An 18,212-nucleotide genomic window follows, 5' to 3' on the forward strand; every position below is an offset into this window, starting at 1 on the left:
GCTCTTCACAGAAATTACAGAACAATTTTTGATATGAGAAAGGATACATTTGACAGGTTCATTTTCCACCCATATAGAGGTTTTGCTTGCTAACCTACCCCACCACAAATAGAGACAAAGGATCACGTAGAGTAAAACAAACCAAATATTTCAATAGGAATGACTTTCTGCTGACAGTAAATGGTGGCCCTCCCTGTACCTGTTGAATCTGTAAAATGTAGAGGGAAATCACAGCAGTCAAAGATTACCTTGGATCAAATGTATGAATACTATTTTTCCAGTTTGAATATCTGAGCCTCCTTCACACACGTGAAGTTTCCTAATTTAAACCAAAACAAAACAGTTTACTAATTAAAATTTCTAGGATGTAGAAAAAAATTGTACTCCTGTTCCTTGGTGTTTGTGAATAAAGGCCATGATATTTTGTAAACTCATAACACACCACATGTTTGGACGTGATTTTCTTTAGGTAATTTTCTGTAGGCTCTTTGTAGAACAATTAAAATTTCAAAAGATGAAATCATCGTTTACATTATAAATTCAAAATATCTAAGCAGTTTATGGAAGATTACCAGTCATAGAGAAACACAATATAGATTGATCAAAATTAAATTGCAGTTTCTTTATACAAATGTGTATGTTCCTATCTTCATCTGTTTTGCATAAACATCTACAATCTCATGGGGAGTTACTGTGTCTCATAAATTAAAAGCATTTTTCCTAATCATGTAACTCCAATATAGTGAGAGAATGGTTTGATTGTTCTTTTTTACACAACTAGTATGCTGTTTCTGTAAGATGCTGGATAATGTTTCGCTTTATTTATTTATTCTTGAATACGAAAAGGTCCCATTTTTTCACAAACTGTTGTTGCAAAATTACTTCCCAGATTAATGAAGATTCCTTGAATACAAAGTGCAAACCAAAACATACATAGGAATTAGAAATTGTTACAGTTCAAATAAGTGGTAGTTTGCAACTGTACTTCAAGTGATCTTCTTATAGTAAGTTGGCAATAGGAGGTGAAACTCTTCATATTTAGGAAATCACATTCTATTCCCATATTTATCATGCTTTAAAACTCTGTTTATCATTTGACAGAAACATGAGATAAGTAGGAAGCTTAAAATACCTGTAACAGTTTGAGTTACCTTACATCTTTGGAGATGGTTTGACCAAACAGATAGAATGAATTAACCTGTTGTTCAAGGATCTATGTATAGTTGAGGAGCAGGGTAAGGGAATGGCAACAGACAGATGTGATTTTTTTTCCAGAACCACCCATTAGCACAAAAAAGATCATTGCTCCTACTACTTGTTCGTCATCACCCCATTTCAAGACCCCATTATCAACCCTGGATTACCAGCAGAGCTGCTCTTATGAGCAATCAAAATAAGGTTGGCAAGCTAACATTTACATTCACAGCCCAGATCTCTGCTACACTTCTGCATCTGCCTTCTTTTAGTATATAGGACCTCTTTTCAGCAGATGACCAGCTCTCCAAATTTAGAAAGAGTTTGCAGGAATAAAAAATTTCAAATAGCAAAATTTGCAACCTTTGCAAGTAAAGGGCAAACTTTAATTCAGTTTAGTGTCTGACAGATTCTATAGGTAGCAGAACTGCCTGGGAAAAGAATTTAGCAGGTCTTCAAATATGAACTACATTACCACCGCACTTTCAACTAAAATTATATTAAAATAACATTCCAGATATAACTTCCAATAAATGCAAATTATCTACTTATTATTTCCGATAAAATTTCATGTATACAATATTTTCCTACTTAAACTAAGATATTTTTTTCTGTTCTAAATCAAGACAAACAATATAAAAATTTAATTCTACCCCTACCCCCTTCTTTTTATTATTTTCCATTTCAGAACTGTGTAGTATTTTGTTTCAGTAATGTCTACTTTTTTTTAAAGTGGGAAACTTCCAGTGTCTCTGGACATGTCCCATTCTTCCCATGCATAGCAGTCCTGATGATTAAAAACCAGGGCTCCTGTAAGTCTCTTCCTTTGCAGTCTGCCAGGCAGGTGGATGGAGATAATACCTTTAGGCCAGAGTCCAGTTTAATTCATATAATAATAAGTAAGTTAAATAAGTGTTGGAGTATATACACATGCAGGAAAAATACAAAAGCCCTAGGGAAACTGATGGAAATTACTTCAAAAATACAAGAACTTCATAAATACAGGCAGAATGTGCAGCTACTCAACATCTGAGAATTTACATTTCTAATGTAAGCAGTTACATGACTAATGTTGGTACTATAAACAGTTTAACAAATTACTGATTATTCAGTGACAACTTATTATGTGAGAATCGAGTACTTCCTTGTATTGTGTTGAGAATATTAGCTTCACGGAGCCTCCAACCTCCCTAATGCCTTATGTTAAGTGATTTCACTTCTCCTGACCCATGGGATTAATCCCTCACTGAGTTTCCAGACATGGCTCTTGCCCTGGCTACTCCCCCGGCTGGATGGCTGAGGATGTTAAGGGGGCAAGTAACAACACAGGACATTGTAACATGTATTTGACGTTTTAAAGACTCAAAAAGAAGCTGGCCTGTCTTCATGAGAAAACTGGGCTCAGGTGCTAGTCATTAGTCCTGAGATCTGATTCTTATTAAGCATATTTCAAAAACCTACTACCTCAAATGAAAAGGACAAAGCTATATTTATTTCACAAGATGAGGAATATTCTCCACAAGAATGAACGTGTGCTGATTTGTAGGGATAGGAAATTGTCCTGTGTGGCACAAGCCAGGATCATCTGACTAAAAGAAATACACTGTATTTTGTACTCAACATACAAAATAAGTCTGGTTTTTTTTTTCCTGAAACGAAGAATCAAATATGTAAACAAGATTCAAATATTTTGAATGAACTTTGTATACTGATTACACATTTCTCCGTATTCTGTGTCAAAATACCCATACAATATTTAAATTTATTTTCTCTGTATTACCTGTAGAGTTGGCAAGTTACAAGGATTTTTTTTGGGGTGCTGTGTGCATGTTGCATATAATTCTTTCAAACCATTGTATAGAATCCTTAAGAATTTTCACAGATATTACAGATATGCACTGAATATATTAGGTGCTAAAACTCTTTGGACAATTATCTAATCCAGTTAATCCTCTTCTAGAGTCAGAAGACTGTAACAATAATCAGATTGCATTGGGTGACTAGTGTTAGGCTACAGTGTTAAACTAGAGAAAAAATCAAAGTGAAGGAATTTAAGAAAATCCACCCCAACCCGGCTTCATACAAATGGAGTAATAAAAAGATGCAATGGCTCAGCTATGAAATATGGACATAAATACTGGAATACAGAAACAAGGAAACAAGGAAAGTGGCAGCATATAATAACTTGTCCGGCCATAGTGTCCATCTAGAGTAATACCTTTACTGATACTGAATAATATTTTCTCAGGTGGATGTCATACTATATTTTTCTACTCTGAGAAATAAAAAAAAAAAAAATGCTGGGATAAGATTATTTCTGTCCCCATTTAAAAACCACTCAGGTCACTGATCTGTGGCCAGATGTGACTGTAAGCATATATCTGAAGAATATATACTACAGATGCTCATAAAAAAGGTACTGTGGGTCCCTGTAAATGAAATTAGAGGAATAAACTTCTAAAAAAGAGTGCTATGTGAGAATTCCTAGTGGCTGGGTTAGCTTCAATGGCTTGCTTCGACTTTGGTATTAGGTTCTTTTTCATAATGGTGCTATAAGGCAAATTAATCAGTGCCTAAGTTCACAGGGACAGAGTTTTGAACACTCATGAAGAGATGTAGTAGGAAAAGGACTGTTAAACACCACGCAATGCTTTGAAAATTTACCTCCTGGTGTTCTTGAAAATTATTTCTCCTGTGTAAAGAGGACTAGAAGGAAGTAAGTAATTAACTGACTTAAGATGTTCCTGAAGAAATAAAATAAAAAGAGGGGAAAAAAAGAATATAACTAGAAACACAAATTGGTTAAATCAGAACATTTGTAGGTGAGTTTGGGAAGTTCAGAAGCTATAATCCTTAAAACCCATTTCTTCTACGTTTTTACAAGGTAACTTGTTACCTTACCATCAATCAATAAATGGGAAGACAAGTATTTTTTTGCAAATAGAAACTTGGGGATTCTAGACCCATCATCTTCAAAAAGGAGACTTCTGGTGATTTCTGGACAGGTTATTCAAAGAGATGTCTTTTCTTGGTTTAAGTTAGTCATTTTAAGCACTACTCCAATATTTTCTACCTTGCCCTGTGTCCTTATGAGTTTTATTAAAGCTATTTTTTGTATATCACTAAGTCTCAAACTTGCAATTTATTTTACCAACAGTGAAACAGAAGATAACCACAACTGACCTCAATGATAGTCAAGATTGTACAGACTTACTCATATATGCTGAATGATTTGGTCTGTAATTACAATGCATGTATTTATAAAATTCTTCTTTTCTACCTCCCTGAAGCTACACACTGACCAAGATAAAGGAGATGGAAATTTAAAATACATATTAACAGGAGATGGGGCTGGCAGTCTGTTCATTATAGATGAAAATACAGGAGATATTCATGCTGCAAAGAAATTGGACAGAGAAGAAAAGTCCCTGTATGTGCTACGTGCCAAGGCTATAGACAGAAAAACAGGAAGACAAGTGGAGCCAGAGTCTGAATTTATCATTAAAATCCACGATATCAATGACAATGAGCCAAAATTCACCAAGGACATGTACATCGCCAGTATTCCGGAGATGTCTGGAGTTGGTAGGTAAAAACTTATCCTTACATAAAATATAAAAGGGTTTGAGTTGATTTGAACATATTTTATTACTAGAGGCACTTAATACTAGCTTCTGTGAATATCCATGGAACAATTTTTCTTGCAAGTAATGTATCATAAATGATTGGTTTCTGCTTTTATTTATTTCTTTCATCTTCATCCACTTTTTAATCCTTTTTCCACACTATAAGCTACTCATTACTCTTTTAAGCCCACTGGAACCATCAAGGAATGTTGCATATATGCTTGTCTTACCAGTTACTACATAGTTTTGCCACAGCTAAGATTATCACTTGCATAAAATGTATCCTCTTTGTATGTGTAAAGTCTAATTTACCAAACATTTCTGTACCTTTAGAAACAAATTTAAGCACATAAGTATGTAAAACAATTAATGTATCAAAATGATGCAAAATATGTTCTTATAAATACCTAAATATTTACTTGATGTGGTGTTTGTTTTGATTTATTTTGGGTTTTTTAATTATGTTTTCTCTTTGGTATCAATATTAGTAGTTTTTGCTGTTGAGGTTTTTTTTTTTTTTTAAATATGGACTTGTGTGATTGTTTGGGTTTTTTTTTTTTTTTAAGATACCAAACATGTGAATTCCTTCTCCAAAGAAATAACTCCTTCTGTTTAAAAAATATTTTTCTTCATGGACAAAAACTTACAGCTAGTCACAAGTGCTGCACTGAAAAGTAAAAATGTCAAATGACAGTAGAAGACAGGTGAGAAATATAGCATCAAAGGAAATTAATTCTCTGACTTTTGTTCAAATAATATAATAAGATAGACAATATTCACCAGCACACATTCATCAGAAGTTGTCATGATTACCTAAGTGCTCCATTCTTTTACAGCAGAGACAGTCTCTCTAATGAGTAAGCATACAATACATAGGCTATGGGAAACAACTGACAGCTAAATTCTCAGAAGTTATTTACATTAGGAATTACTGTAATGGTTTGCAAAATCAGCTTTGGATGATGGAGAGACAATAAGACACCAATCAACATTTGTGATTAATCTGTATCTTTGCAAAATAATTTCCAGAAGCTAATAATTATCTCTGAGAGCACTGGCAGAGATACAGCAAAGGAAGACTATTTTATAACTCTCTTTTATAATCACAACAAGGGAATACCTACATGACTAGGTATAATGCAAAGAGTTCAAGAATTGTTCTTTTAAAGATACCTGGAAAATAGAGAAATCCTTTCCATTCCAAATTTACTTTGCTGGTAATCTGTGAAGGAGAAACGCTGGCAGTGCACATGTCGTATTTAATTTGAAATATATATTTTAAGGAAGGAACTCTGTAGGAATAGATAGGATAAAAAGTGTGATGTCCCTGTTTAACCTTATCACTTAGTCCAACTTCATTAGAGTCAATGGAGAAGTATGAACAGAAGAGAACAGAATAACATCCAGTCGTTTGGCACTGCTTGTGAAATTTTAAGTCTCTGAAATGTCTATATTTGATGAGGATAGTGTAAATACCTCTTTAAGCTGAAAAAGTGTCAATAAAAGACCCAAGTAAAGGGGAGGTTTACTGTGAAGAAAGAATTAGAGGAAAAGGATTTAAATAGTAAAAAAAGCCCCTTAACTACCAATATGAAGACAAAAAAAAAGGGATCTGAATTACTCTTTTCTCTGTTTAGTTGACATTTCTATGTGGGGATATAAAAACTATGCTGGAATGGCAATTCTTAGCATTGAATTTGAGTAAAAGTAGTTTCGTAATTACTTGAGGTAGCAGAGCATAAGAACCCAAATCCAAATCAGCCCATTCAAGAAGCAGAAATTCTGTATTTCTGAAGTGAGTAATAAGAATGTTAATTCAACACTCAGGATGTACAGATAGGCAAATAAGGGATAAACAAATATATTTTTTCTTGGAGTTCCTTTGTCCCATTCCTCAGATAAGGAAGCAGATGGCATAACTGGAGGAAGTAACTTAGGAGTGAAAAGGTGAGATACTTGCCATAAGTGGAATACAACTTACAGGTGAGCAAGTGGTACTTTTTTAAACATTCCCATACAGCACACAAGAGAACACATAAAACAAAAAATGAAGATAATATAGTTCTAGAAATATCTAGACAAAAGAAAGCTATACAAGCATAAGGCAGCAAATATGCACTAGGCAGCACGTATAAAAAAACGCAGAGAAAAGAGGAAAAGAGAGAGACTGACAAAACTTAAGCTCAAACAATGGGCTGTGGAAGTAGCTCCCGGTTCATACTTTCTACGGTGGCTAGGATATCCATTAAAAAAAATCTCCAATGCATTATAAAAATGGCATTTAAGCAGTTGTAATTATTATTCATTCAAGAGGTAAGATTTAATGAACAATTAGCTTTTCTTTTGTCTGGATATGCGGTCCAAATAATTCTTTCCTGAACATACTGTTTATTGCAGAACATCACAAATTTACAGAATTGTCAATTATGCAAGTAGGTTCATTACACCTCAACACTTAATCTCTTCAGTGGTTTTAGTATATATTGCTGTTTACAGATTAGAAAGGTGTCAAATAGAAGTTTAAAAGTTGAACTTGGTAAGGAAGTAGGACCAAACCTTTTAGTTGCTTCCAGACTGTAGAATTTAAGATGGAATTTGAAATCGGAGGTTTGTGTAAAGTAAGTCATGAAAGAATAAGAAATAGAAGTTACTGAGTGCATATTAGGATTATTGCTGCTGTGAAAGTAAGTGAATCTAAAAGAATAGTATAAAAAATATACTGAAAATGAAAAGAAAGAAAAAAGACAGATCACAAAAGTGCATTTCAGAAAACCAGAAGACTTCAGAATAAAAACTCAAGTGGCTCTTAATTCTATGTTTCTCTAAAACAAATGAAAGAAAATAAGAATAATAAAATAAAACCAAGAATCTCTGGAACAAAGTGATCATCTTTGGTAAGACCAAATCAAATGAAAAGATCAGTGTAGCTCTTGATTACCTGCATAAATACTTAGGATGATGAAGGTTATTTGTTACAACTATATATACACAGATTCTTGCATACCTAACCAAGTAAGTTTTCTGACTGCAAACAACTACATAATTATATTATACATATTTTAAGAAATATATTCATGAGAGGCAAGTAAAAAATTTGTGGGAAAATCTCTTTCATCCTATTCTTTTCTTCCTCCCAATTTTGTGTCTTAAAATATATTTTTTTTTACCTGTTATGTTTATTGTTTGCGAAGTTCAACAAATATGGCAATGGATATTTATGAAAGCTCAGGAAAATGTCACTAAGTTTGAGAAACTGAAGAGGAATAATCACTAGCAATGTTTCTAGCTCTGTGTGTATCTGTTAGTCAAATGACATGTCATACTACATATTTCTCACTATGTTACTATTGGAAGAACTAGATCTAAAGCACACAAGGGAAGATGATAAGTCAACACCTCTGACAGAATGTGTGATTTTCAATACCAATCAGCAAAACTTACTCATGTTTAACTAGTTTGATAGTTAAAACAGTGAAAGTGTAACATGGATTTTCAGCACAACCTATCCAAGCCCAGAGGGAAATATAAATGCTTATTTGTGCACTAGTTTGTGGTAATCCTGTTGTCATATCTACATTGTAGTCATCCAGCTATACATAAATTAGCCTTGCTATGCCTAAATGGGATCCAGTCATATCTAACAGCATTATGGGTATACCTAAAATGCTGTGTAGCAAAGTTAGTACTGGAAGCAATCAAAACCACTGAAGTGAGCTGACTGCAGTGTCATTTCAGATAGCTTTTATGGAAATGATCATGCTAAATGTTCACAGCGATATTAACTTCAAAAATAAAAGGAGAAAGTTAGTCTAAGAGATATCAAAACTCAATAACAGAATTTCTCATTAAAATCAACTGAAGAACTGGAGGATAATAACTGCTGTAGATATATTTTTAGAGTGCTAAAATTAACTGGAAGAATCCTGAGATTTATGTCAGACTAGGTAAGTAGATTCAATAAAAAATAATTCAAAAAAATGTGAAAAAGATGCTAGACAGACCATAAAGGTTAATCAAAGCATAATACAGAAAATATAGGAACAAAAATGTTCAACATCTTTAACAGAATGTCAAAGCTATAAGATACAGTCTTGGTCACAATGAAGAACATATGGATTTGAAGCATGACCTGTTCTGATTTGGCTGTATTTTAGAAATATTTTAAGAGGAAACTTCAGAGAAGCTAAATATGCATCTTGAGCATAATCTTTTAATTTCCTCTTCATGTAGAAGGGAAAGTACAGCCCTGATCATACTTAAAATCTACTTTCATCTTCAAGGCTTAAATGAGTCAAAACTATGATCAAAGTATTTTTCCAAGTGAAAAATGATTGCTAAAAAGCAAAAATAAAACAAAATCAAACCTAACCCTACACCTCATTGTGAAAAACACTTTTGTCAGTATATAAATAAATTTATTAAGAAATCTTTAAAAAGGGAAGTTAGCAATGAGATCTCCAGTGGAGTTCAATCCCTTTTGACACCTGGGTCAATATTGCATCCTTCTGTACCTTCCTTGCTAATTTTAATGAGTAAGGCTTACCATCTTTTCTTATTAAACATCTTAAGCGTGCAGCTGATGAGTATTTCACAACTTCTTTTTAATCTTTGAATTGATCCTATTAAGAGAAGGGATAATGCCTAATTTAACTTAGCACTCGTTTCTTCCTACTTAACTGCTACTTTCTAGATTTTATGGATCTAACCAAAGGCATCCCCTAGTTCAGAATTTCTGCATGACAAGATTTGTATGAGTATAGAGTGCCATATTTTAAATGGCTAAATTTAAAATTTATAATTTTTCCATTAAATTACTTTTATTGCACATACACTCAGAATAAAAGAGTTTTCCTTATGGCTGAACAGTGAAGCTTGATAGGACATTATATATGAAACATAAATATAGCCATTTTCAACTCAGGCATACAGGATTAGAATGTGCCTAAACGTGCCTAGTATTTAACAGATACTCTAAGATATATATATATAAAATAAATATGCACAGATTAAAAGAAAGAAGAAGAGATGAAATTGCAGTAAAACACACAGGGTAATATGCACTAATACTTCCATTTTTATTACCATGCTATTGTCTATGAGTGCAGTAGTATATACTGCAACATCAATTACATAATGATTGTGAAGGAAGTTCCATTATTGTTGCTCACTCTTGCTACAGTATTGCTTGGGAATCTGTAAGAATCACAACTACTACTGGGTTTAAAGTAAGAGTGCTTTGTGATATTTAGTTTTAGTTACATCACATTTTCAGCATCACATAATCATAAATGTATTTCTCAAGAACAGTTTGTTAGCTTGTATAGGAAGCTCTTACAAGACTAAGTAGGCCTTACAATTAAAAAAAAGAAAGAAAAAACCAAACCAAAACAAAACAAAAAAACCTGAACCAAATACAGGAACCATCACATTTTCTATTTTTGAATTTGCTTATGTCAGTAAGCATTAACGTACAGATGTGTGTAAACGACTAAATGGAAGCAGCTCTCATCTTTCATATTTCAGCAGGAAATAATTATATTTTCCTCTCTGCATATTTTCCCTCATTTCAGCTGCTTATTAAAAAAAGCTGTGAATGACTGTCTTGACTTTGCCACAAGCTTGTGAAAACTGCTTTGCTAACTTGCAAAATTCCAGAATGATAATTATTAACTTATACTCTATTTTTAAATGAATTGAGTTATCTTTATATATAGAGGAAGATATATTTCAAATAAATATTTCACCTGCAAGTTCATGTTTTACTGCACTTAAAATACAGCATTAGAATTCCTTTTAGTCAAACTAAGCACAGTGGCAGAAATCCTGTAGATAGAATACTTCCTATATTTCTGTCTGCATTTGCCAGTAGAACTAAAGAATTTCAAAACCTCTGTAGAACCTGCATAGGATTCTCTTCTTTAAATCCAGTATTTTTATCCTTCTTAGATTTACCTTCTTTATTATTTTTATGCAAGTCTTTATAGTGAAAACAAAGCCACCCTTCAATAAAATACAGATGAAAACATAAAATATGAGTTCAATGCCTCATAATATTTTCTTAAAATAAACCATCTAGGTGAAAAGGGAAAAACCTCATTTTGTTGAACAGTTAAAAATATAAATCTACTTTTCCAGTAAAATTGGTGTATTTCGTGGTTTTGTCAGTTCTGCACATGCATTCTGTTAGATACATGCATAGCATTTTTATTTCAATAGGCTTGCATTACATTTTTATTAGGATAGCATATAGAATTCTTTACAAATATTTTGTATTTGACATGAGGTAGAACTTTTGCAGAAGTGTATGAGTTGGTGTTTTAAAAATTTGTATTTCCAGTTAAAAAAGAAAAGAAACATTAGAACACCAAAGGAATCTTACTTTGATCATGAGGGTTTTTTTCCTTAAATTATTTTATCATTTGTATAAGTATGTATATAAAATATGGACAGCATTTTCCTAGCAAAAAAGAGGTCTATTGTGCAAGGAACTTACTTACTACAGCTCTGATACTATGAACAGGTTATTTTGAATTTCTGCAGGTCCAGTGATTTCAAGCTGGATGTTATGTAAGTGTTAGGATCTCACTGCACCAACTTTATTTCATGATTAATGTACACAATTACTGTAAAATTTAAATAACAATTTACAATTACTGCTTTTTTCCTGAGGATAGATAAACAAAATCATAGTTAATGTAGACATTTTGGCTCTTCAAGAGAAAGAAGGAAACCATTCTCAGAGGAAAGATCTATGAGTTTACAACACTCCCAACTAATTATTTGAGCTCGAGAAACAAATAAACATACTCGCTGATCCAAAAGAAATACAAGTTTCCTTTTAGAATCCAGAAAGCAATTTAACTATTTTTTAACAATAACATTTTGGGACAATATTGTTGTACAGCTCTATTCAACATCCAAATACAACATATGAAATGTAAAGTAACTATTGAATTCATCTTTTTGTTTTTCTCTTTCAGAGCTTTGTTGATTTTATATTTAGTCATTTTATCCATTACTGATGCTGCATTATTCTGTTACTGACTGAAAAACAGATAAACACTTAAAAAACTAACATAAGAAATCACATAAAACCTAATATGTATATATTATGTATATATATATATATGTATATGAAGGTAAAGAGGAAACTTAAATAAATCATGTTTATAAAATTTGGGAAATTCCTCATAAGTCATTAGAAATACTACAGTTCCTTTAAAGTTTATGCAGAATGTGTTAATGTCACACCTGAAAAAATCGAGGGACTGCACATTCAGAAAAATGAGGGACAAAAATCAGCCTTAACAAGATTCAAAGCAGTACTTCTGAAGAATTTAAATAATCCACAAATTTAAGATTTACAGAACATTTTAACACTACAGAGAAGCAGATCTCAAGCTACAGCCAAAAGTAGTGGTGCTCTTTTTCTTCTTTTGGTGTCTCTGCTCCTATTTGTGCTGTCTTATGCCTTACCCAGTTTCCTTCTAAACATAAAAGAAGAAAGTTTAAGGAGCTAATTCATCAGAAAAATGGATTGTTCAAGGTCAATATTCTTTTTCCACTACTGTTTTTCCCTTGGAGGGATCACATGAAGTCAGATGCCAGAGCTGGTACTACGGAAGCGACAGGACCATGCAAAGCATAGCAGATAAAAGCAGGAGAGACTCTTTCATCCAGCAGTATCTAACCTCAGCTAAAAATCACTTGACATTCAGTTTTCTTCAGCTACAAAATCCTCATATCTTCTAGACAAGACTCCCGCTTCCTTTCTCATCTTTTTTTTTTTTTTTTTTTTTTTTTGGGGGGGGGGGGAAGGGGAGGGGGCAGGTTTTGTTTCTTATTAAGACACCACAAGTCTGAGGCAGCACAACGGGAACATCAGAATCATCTATTCACCCCCTGTGAGTAACTGCTCACTCTTGGTGGTAGAAGAAATAAAGGTTTTGCAGAAGTGCTGTCAACAAATAAAGTTAGCACTTGCTGTAAACACAGGAAGGTATAAATAATTTCCATATTTCAGTCCTACAGGAACTGAGCTGCTGTCAATTCATTTTTAGAAGTTTTTGACCTCCTCTGAGCTCCCATAAACCTCCACCTGCTGACCTTTCACAGCATGCTGGTCTAAACTATTTCTCATAGGAAGAACTAAGATGACAGCAGTTCAAATGCAGCGATTAGTAAGCAGGATGGGTGACTTTTAAAGCACTATAGGCTACTATAGCTTTGTAAACTGGTTAGCCTAAACTTTGGAGATGCAGTTTGTAGGTGAACACAAGCTCATTTAATCTCTCTATGTATCAATTCCCCACCCACTAGTGGAAGACTAGAACAGCTCTGCTCCATAGATATGTCGAAGTGTGTTCAGCTACTGCAGCAACAGACATTACAGCACCCGTGGAGTAGCAGTCTTCTTGCCAAATGGAATTTTCAGGCCTGGGCTATTTTAAACGTGGCTCCCCATTATATTCCTCTGAAATGACTCAGTAAAATACTGTTTGCCTGGCTACTTTATTGCAACAATTTTATTATTTCCCATTATCTGTGTACATTGAAAACAAAACAAAAAAAACCATAGGTCTGGACCTCTGTAGATTAGAGCTTGAAATCAGCATTAAAAGTTCCTGTATCATACTTCCACTAAACATTTTTTAATCTATCCATTTTCCTTCTTTTTATTTCAGTAGATTTTCAGCTATAACACTATAATCTCTGAACAAAAGCATAATGAGCCCAAACTCTTTACATCAGCACTTTTGCTCACACTGCAGTGCAGTACAATGGGATAAGTTCTGCATTGTTAGAGATGTCTTTCTGATAGGATGTTAAACCAAGGTCTTTTCATCTTTCACGGCTTCACATCTAAAAAACAAAAATCTCATTGACATTCTGAAAGTATAAAGGAACAGCCACATTACTTCAGCCAGTATATATACCTCCTGATATGAACATGCAACCTTTATACATCCTTTGATATAAACATGTTACAATTCACAGCCATGTGCAACTTGTTTTCAGAGCCACAGTAAATACTGAGTTTCTATCTATGATGCCAGTTTACAGGCACCTAATTTATTCCCTTATGAGCTCTTGCAGCTACCAGCTGCCAAATAATTTTGCTTCTTTTAAGACAGCATACAATATAACAGGTGCGGTGAGCTCCTTCTCACATTTATGTGACAATATTGGAGCCTGAGGCAATTGAACTGCTAGTACCAAGGACTGGAATAGCTGGGACTAATTGACATTACTTCTTTATCAGAAGGAAGATGTCAAATAGAGGCATGCCCATTTTATATCCTTTATTACAATTATAACATGACATTAAAGTAAGCAAGTTAGTAGTGGGGAGAAGGTAATCTGTTGTCTAAGGTCAGATCTTGGTCTTAAAGTGCTAACATTAATGTCTCTGTTTATATCATGCTAATGTACAGGATTTTTTTCCGACACTGTGTAGTTAAGTTACTTGTGTAGGTTTAGGTGTCTAATTTTTTTTTTTTTTTCTTAATTTAAATGAGTTTTGAAAATGGGATTTCTCAAACTTTGGATCTGTTGTAGGCTGGGAAGACTGGACACACAGATCTAAGTAAGGAATTGTAATTAACTAGGTATAAGTTAAACCTGTTTCAGAATTGGTTATATGTAGCCATAAAATAAATTTACAAATTATATTGAGAAATATGATTTCTCTTTTTTATTCTGTTAAATCAAAGCACATCTGGGATGCTTACTTAGCCTAATCTTCTGAATGCAGAAGCTTTTCAGTAATTTATAAAAGTAAAGGCAGCTTTCTGAATGCTTGAATATACATTTTAGTTGCTAATGTTATGCAGCTGCGTGTAGAATGTCAGGTTTATTTTTTAAAAACATGCTAACGCATGCATGCATCTATTTTGAAAATCAAACACAAAGGCAGGGTGGTTTGGATTTTTTTTCCCTGCCAGATTTATCTGTAACTTCTAAGGGTTTCCAAAATGTGTAAGTAATATACAATGGATCATACTTGTGCATAAGATAAACCACAATTTTTTACAATTTATTTTTCTAATATATGATAACTTAAAGTAACTGTCACACAGAGTAAAATGTACATAAAGATGTGTTTACATAATTTTCAGTCTCCCAAAGCACTAAGTCTCATCAAACAGACCAATCTGTCATGAAACAAAGGTCCATGCTCCTACTTCTTTATTTATGTGTATCTCATTTAATGAGCTATCCCACTCCACCCCTAACTCTCAGTTTTAGTAGAGCTACTGAGAAATGAAAACTGTATCTCATATGAATCTGAATGATTAGTACTACTTCTATTACAAATGATCTATCTTCAGTGTACCACCAGCCTAAGAGTAGGAAGGTCAGGAGAGGAACATTACCCTTCCAAAAGAGTTCTCCCTAAAAGAGACCACTGAATGGCTCTCTACTGAGATGGAAGGACTATGAAAGTCTGCCCATAATGGATACAAGATTGTTAAATAAGTAAATTTCTCACTGAAAATGTGCCCATACATATATATATATATATATGTATATATAATAGATAAATATGTTTATATATATTACAGAAATGGTAAATGACATTTCTTTCAGTTAAATGATGAAAATAGGTATAAGAATTGGTAACAAGTTTCTAGCAGCATACAAGATGAATAATTGAAATGGCAATTACTGTGTGCGTGGTTTTCTTCAATTAACAATTCAGCTTGAATTCTATTACATGTCATCATTTTTCTTTCTTGCCAATCATATAGTCATTTTGGAAATTTTCTGTGTCATACACAGCCTTCACAGAGTCAAGAAAATGAAGGTAAGAAGTCTTATCTTGGACTATCTTGTCTAACTCCTGCTTATTTGGAAGCTACTCTACATTATTCCCACTGATACTCATCTTTTACTAAGTACGTGGAACAAGATAGGCTACAGCACTTGTCATGGCAAACACTGTATTTTTCTTAATATCGAGAAAAATATCCATCTGCAAGTTTTCACAGGGAAATCCTGAAACTCACAGTTACTTTATTGTTTACTATGTAACCAGATGCCTCAAAAGACTCTCCAGAAGAGCTTTTTCTTACAACCTCATAGATATGTGACATTGTGAAATTAAGATCAGGTATAATTAAGATCTGTGCAAGTATCAATTTTATTCCTTATGAAAGTTGTTCATATCTTCATATTTAAAATACATATTTCTCACACCTAATTGATAATTTAAAAAACAAAGCAAAACAACCTAATTTGCTGTCCACCAAAGTATATATATTCGTTTAAATACCCTGCTTTTAAGAGTTGCTGCGAATAAATAGCAAATTCTCATCAAAGCTTTCTGTCAGAAAGCCAACTCAATAACAGTTACTCCTCTCTGCTCCAAGGCAAATGATTAATAGCCTGTGATAAATAAGGTGATGTGCACAGTATACTGGAGATGTAAACAAAAGATCAAAAGGTTTATTTCATCATAAATTCAAAATATATGACAGCTGTGTAAAAAAAAACCCACCTGAATAATAGCCAACTCTTTATTGCACTGAGGTGGTTAAAAGAGAGGACAGAAAAAAAAAAAAGTATCTTATATTTCATGGTCTAGAAGACTAATACTGACTTTTCATGAACAAGATATTAAAAGATACCTTAGTTATCAGGAAAGCGTGTCTACCTAAGTAAGAGAAACAAACTATTTAAAAGCATATGTCCAACTAATTTTCACTGAGACCTAGACACTCCAGCCTCTAAACCTTTGGAAATTAGGTCAGGCGTTTCCCAGACAAGAAATTTGGAATCAATACCTTAAATTTTTTCAACCAGAAGATTTAAAATCTATGAGATTTGTCCATATAAGATAACCCTTATTATGTGCGTCATTTACTGTGACCATAACCCTGCAATCAATAGCCAATGCACTTGTGATCAATTTGCAGACATTGGAAACTCAGTCTTCAGTAAAGCACTTCTGCATGGGTATCATTTGAAGATTATACTCAAGATATTTGAACACTTTTGAAGATAAATGGAATGTCTAGAAATAATAACATAAAAGTCCCTAGTGAACCTATTTAATATTTCAGGAGGTTTATCTACATGTATATACATACACACGTATATACTTACATCTATATTTACTTATATATATAGCCATGCAAGCTCTAGAAGTCTTGCTTTTGTCTAAAAATAGTATTCTAACTAATGTAATTTTAAAAAAGCCCATGACTGAGACAGCCCTGAATTTGTTTCATTTTCTCTGCTTTAGACTCCATTTCTCTTCCAAATTACAGGTCTTTATTGTCATTTCCACAGACAATATCCACAGTATCTAACGTGACAGAAGCCAGAGGCTTTCATGAATCACATATCAGATACTAATGTAGATTTTTTACCGATAACTTCTTTTACTGCACTTTCATAGAAAATTATTATTTTCCACAGCTGTATTAATGTTTAAAGAGTCAGACTTTATCACCACCCAAACAGGAGTTCCCACAGATGATAAAAATGCCCCAAAATAAAATAAATATGAAACCAGCCTGTTGTCTTAATAGTCATGTACTACATTTTCATGGTCATAATAGAAATTCACATATGGTTTCAAATTGCACCTGTTTGCAGAGCTGGCAAAAGATAGAAACTCTGTAAAGATTTCTATTTACTTGTATTACAGACAAATTTTTAATATGCAAAAGAGAGTGAGGTTCTAGCTTCCAGTCATAAACAGAAATCCATAGCAGAATCTCTCCGAAATCTAATAGAGAGATACAAAAGCAGAGCTCAAAAGAAGAGAGCAAATTTTAAATAGGTACAGAAAACTAACTTTTCCTTCCAAAAACCCCATAAACTGGTCTGTGTTGCATTTTAAAATACAGAGCTGTACAGAGAACTCAGAAACTCAAAGTTTAGTCCTAAAAGGTGGCGATTATTGAAAACACTTTCTTTTAAGCTTGCTTTTTTGCTCATAAGTGAAATCTGTAGAGATTGTATGGAGGACCCCAGGTAACTCCTTCTGAGAAAAGGGCAAAGCAGATAGCTTCTTAAAACTGTACTGCATGAACAAAGGGCACTCAAAGTAGTGGAGAAATAACATCCCTATGATTTCTTCATTATTTTATAAATTAAAAATTATAATAGGACTGAAAACTTAGTTGGAACTGTTGGCTAGGAATTAGGATTTTTAACCAATAGATAACTATGTTTGAGTCTTTATGAACTACTACTCCTAGCAGGGTCAAGGAGGACAAGTTCTTCCTAAGTGTATCATAAAAACAGCTGAAAGCTGGGGGTTTTTTTTTTTTTGTTTGTTTGTTTCTTTGGTTTTAAGTCTTCCAGAAATTAAGATGGGAAAAAGGGCCAAGGTCTCCAGCTCTCATGTTTAACAAGGAAAGAAGTGGTGGAGTTCCTGTG

General features: G+C 33.4%; 1 protein-coding gene across 1 annotated transcript in view; it reads left to right on the plus strand.

Annotated features, from left to right (window-relative positions):
• Positions 1-18,212, plus strand: part of CDH9 (cadherin 9) — a 67,110-nt gene that overhangs the window by 19,328 nt on the left and 29,570 nt on the right. Inside the window, exon 2 of the mRNA XM_056333591.1 lies at positions 4,485-4,779. Within this exon, the coding sequence (XP_056189566.1) occupies positions 4,485-4,779 (295 nt within the window). The remainder of the gene's footprint in view (positions 1-4,484; positions 4,780-18,212) is intronic.

This window comes from Falco biarmicus, chromosome 3 (genome assembly GCF_023638135.1).
Source record: "Falco biarmicus isolate bFalBia1 chromosome 3, bFalBia1.pri, whole genome shotgun sequence".
Taxonomy (NCBI): Eukaryota; Metazoa; Chordata; class Aves; order Falconiformes; family Falconidae; genus Falco; species Falco biarmicus.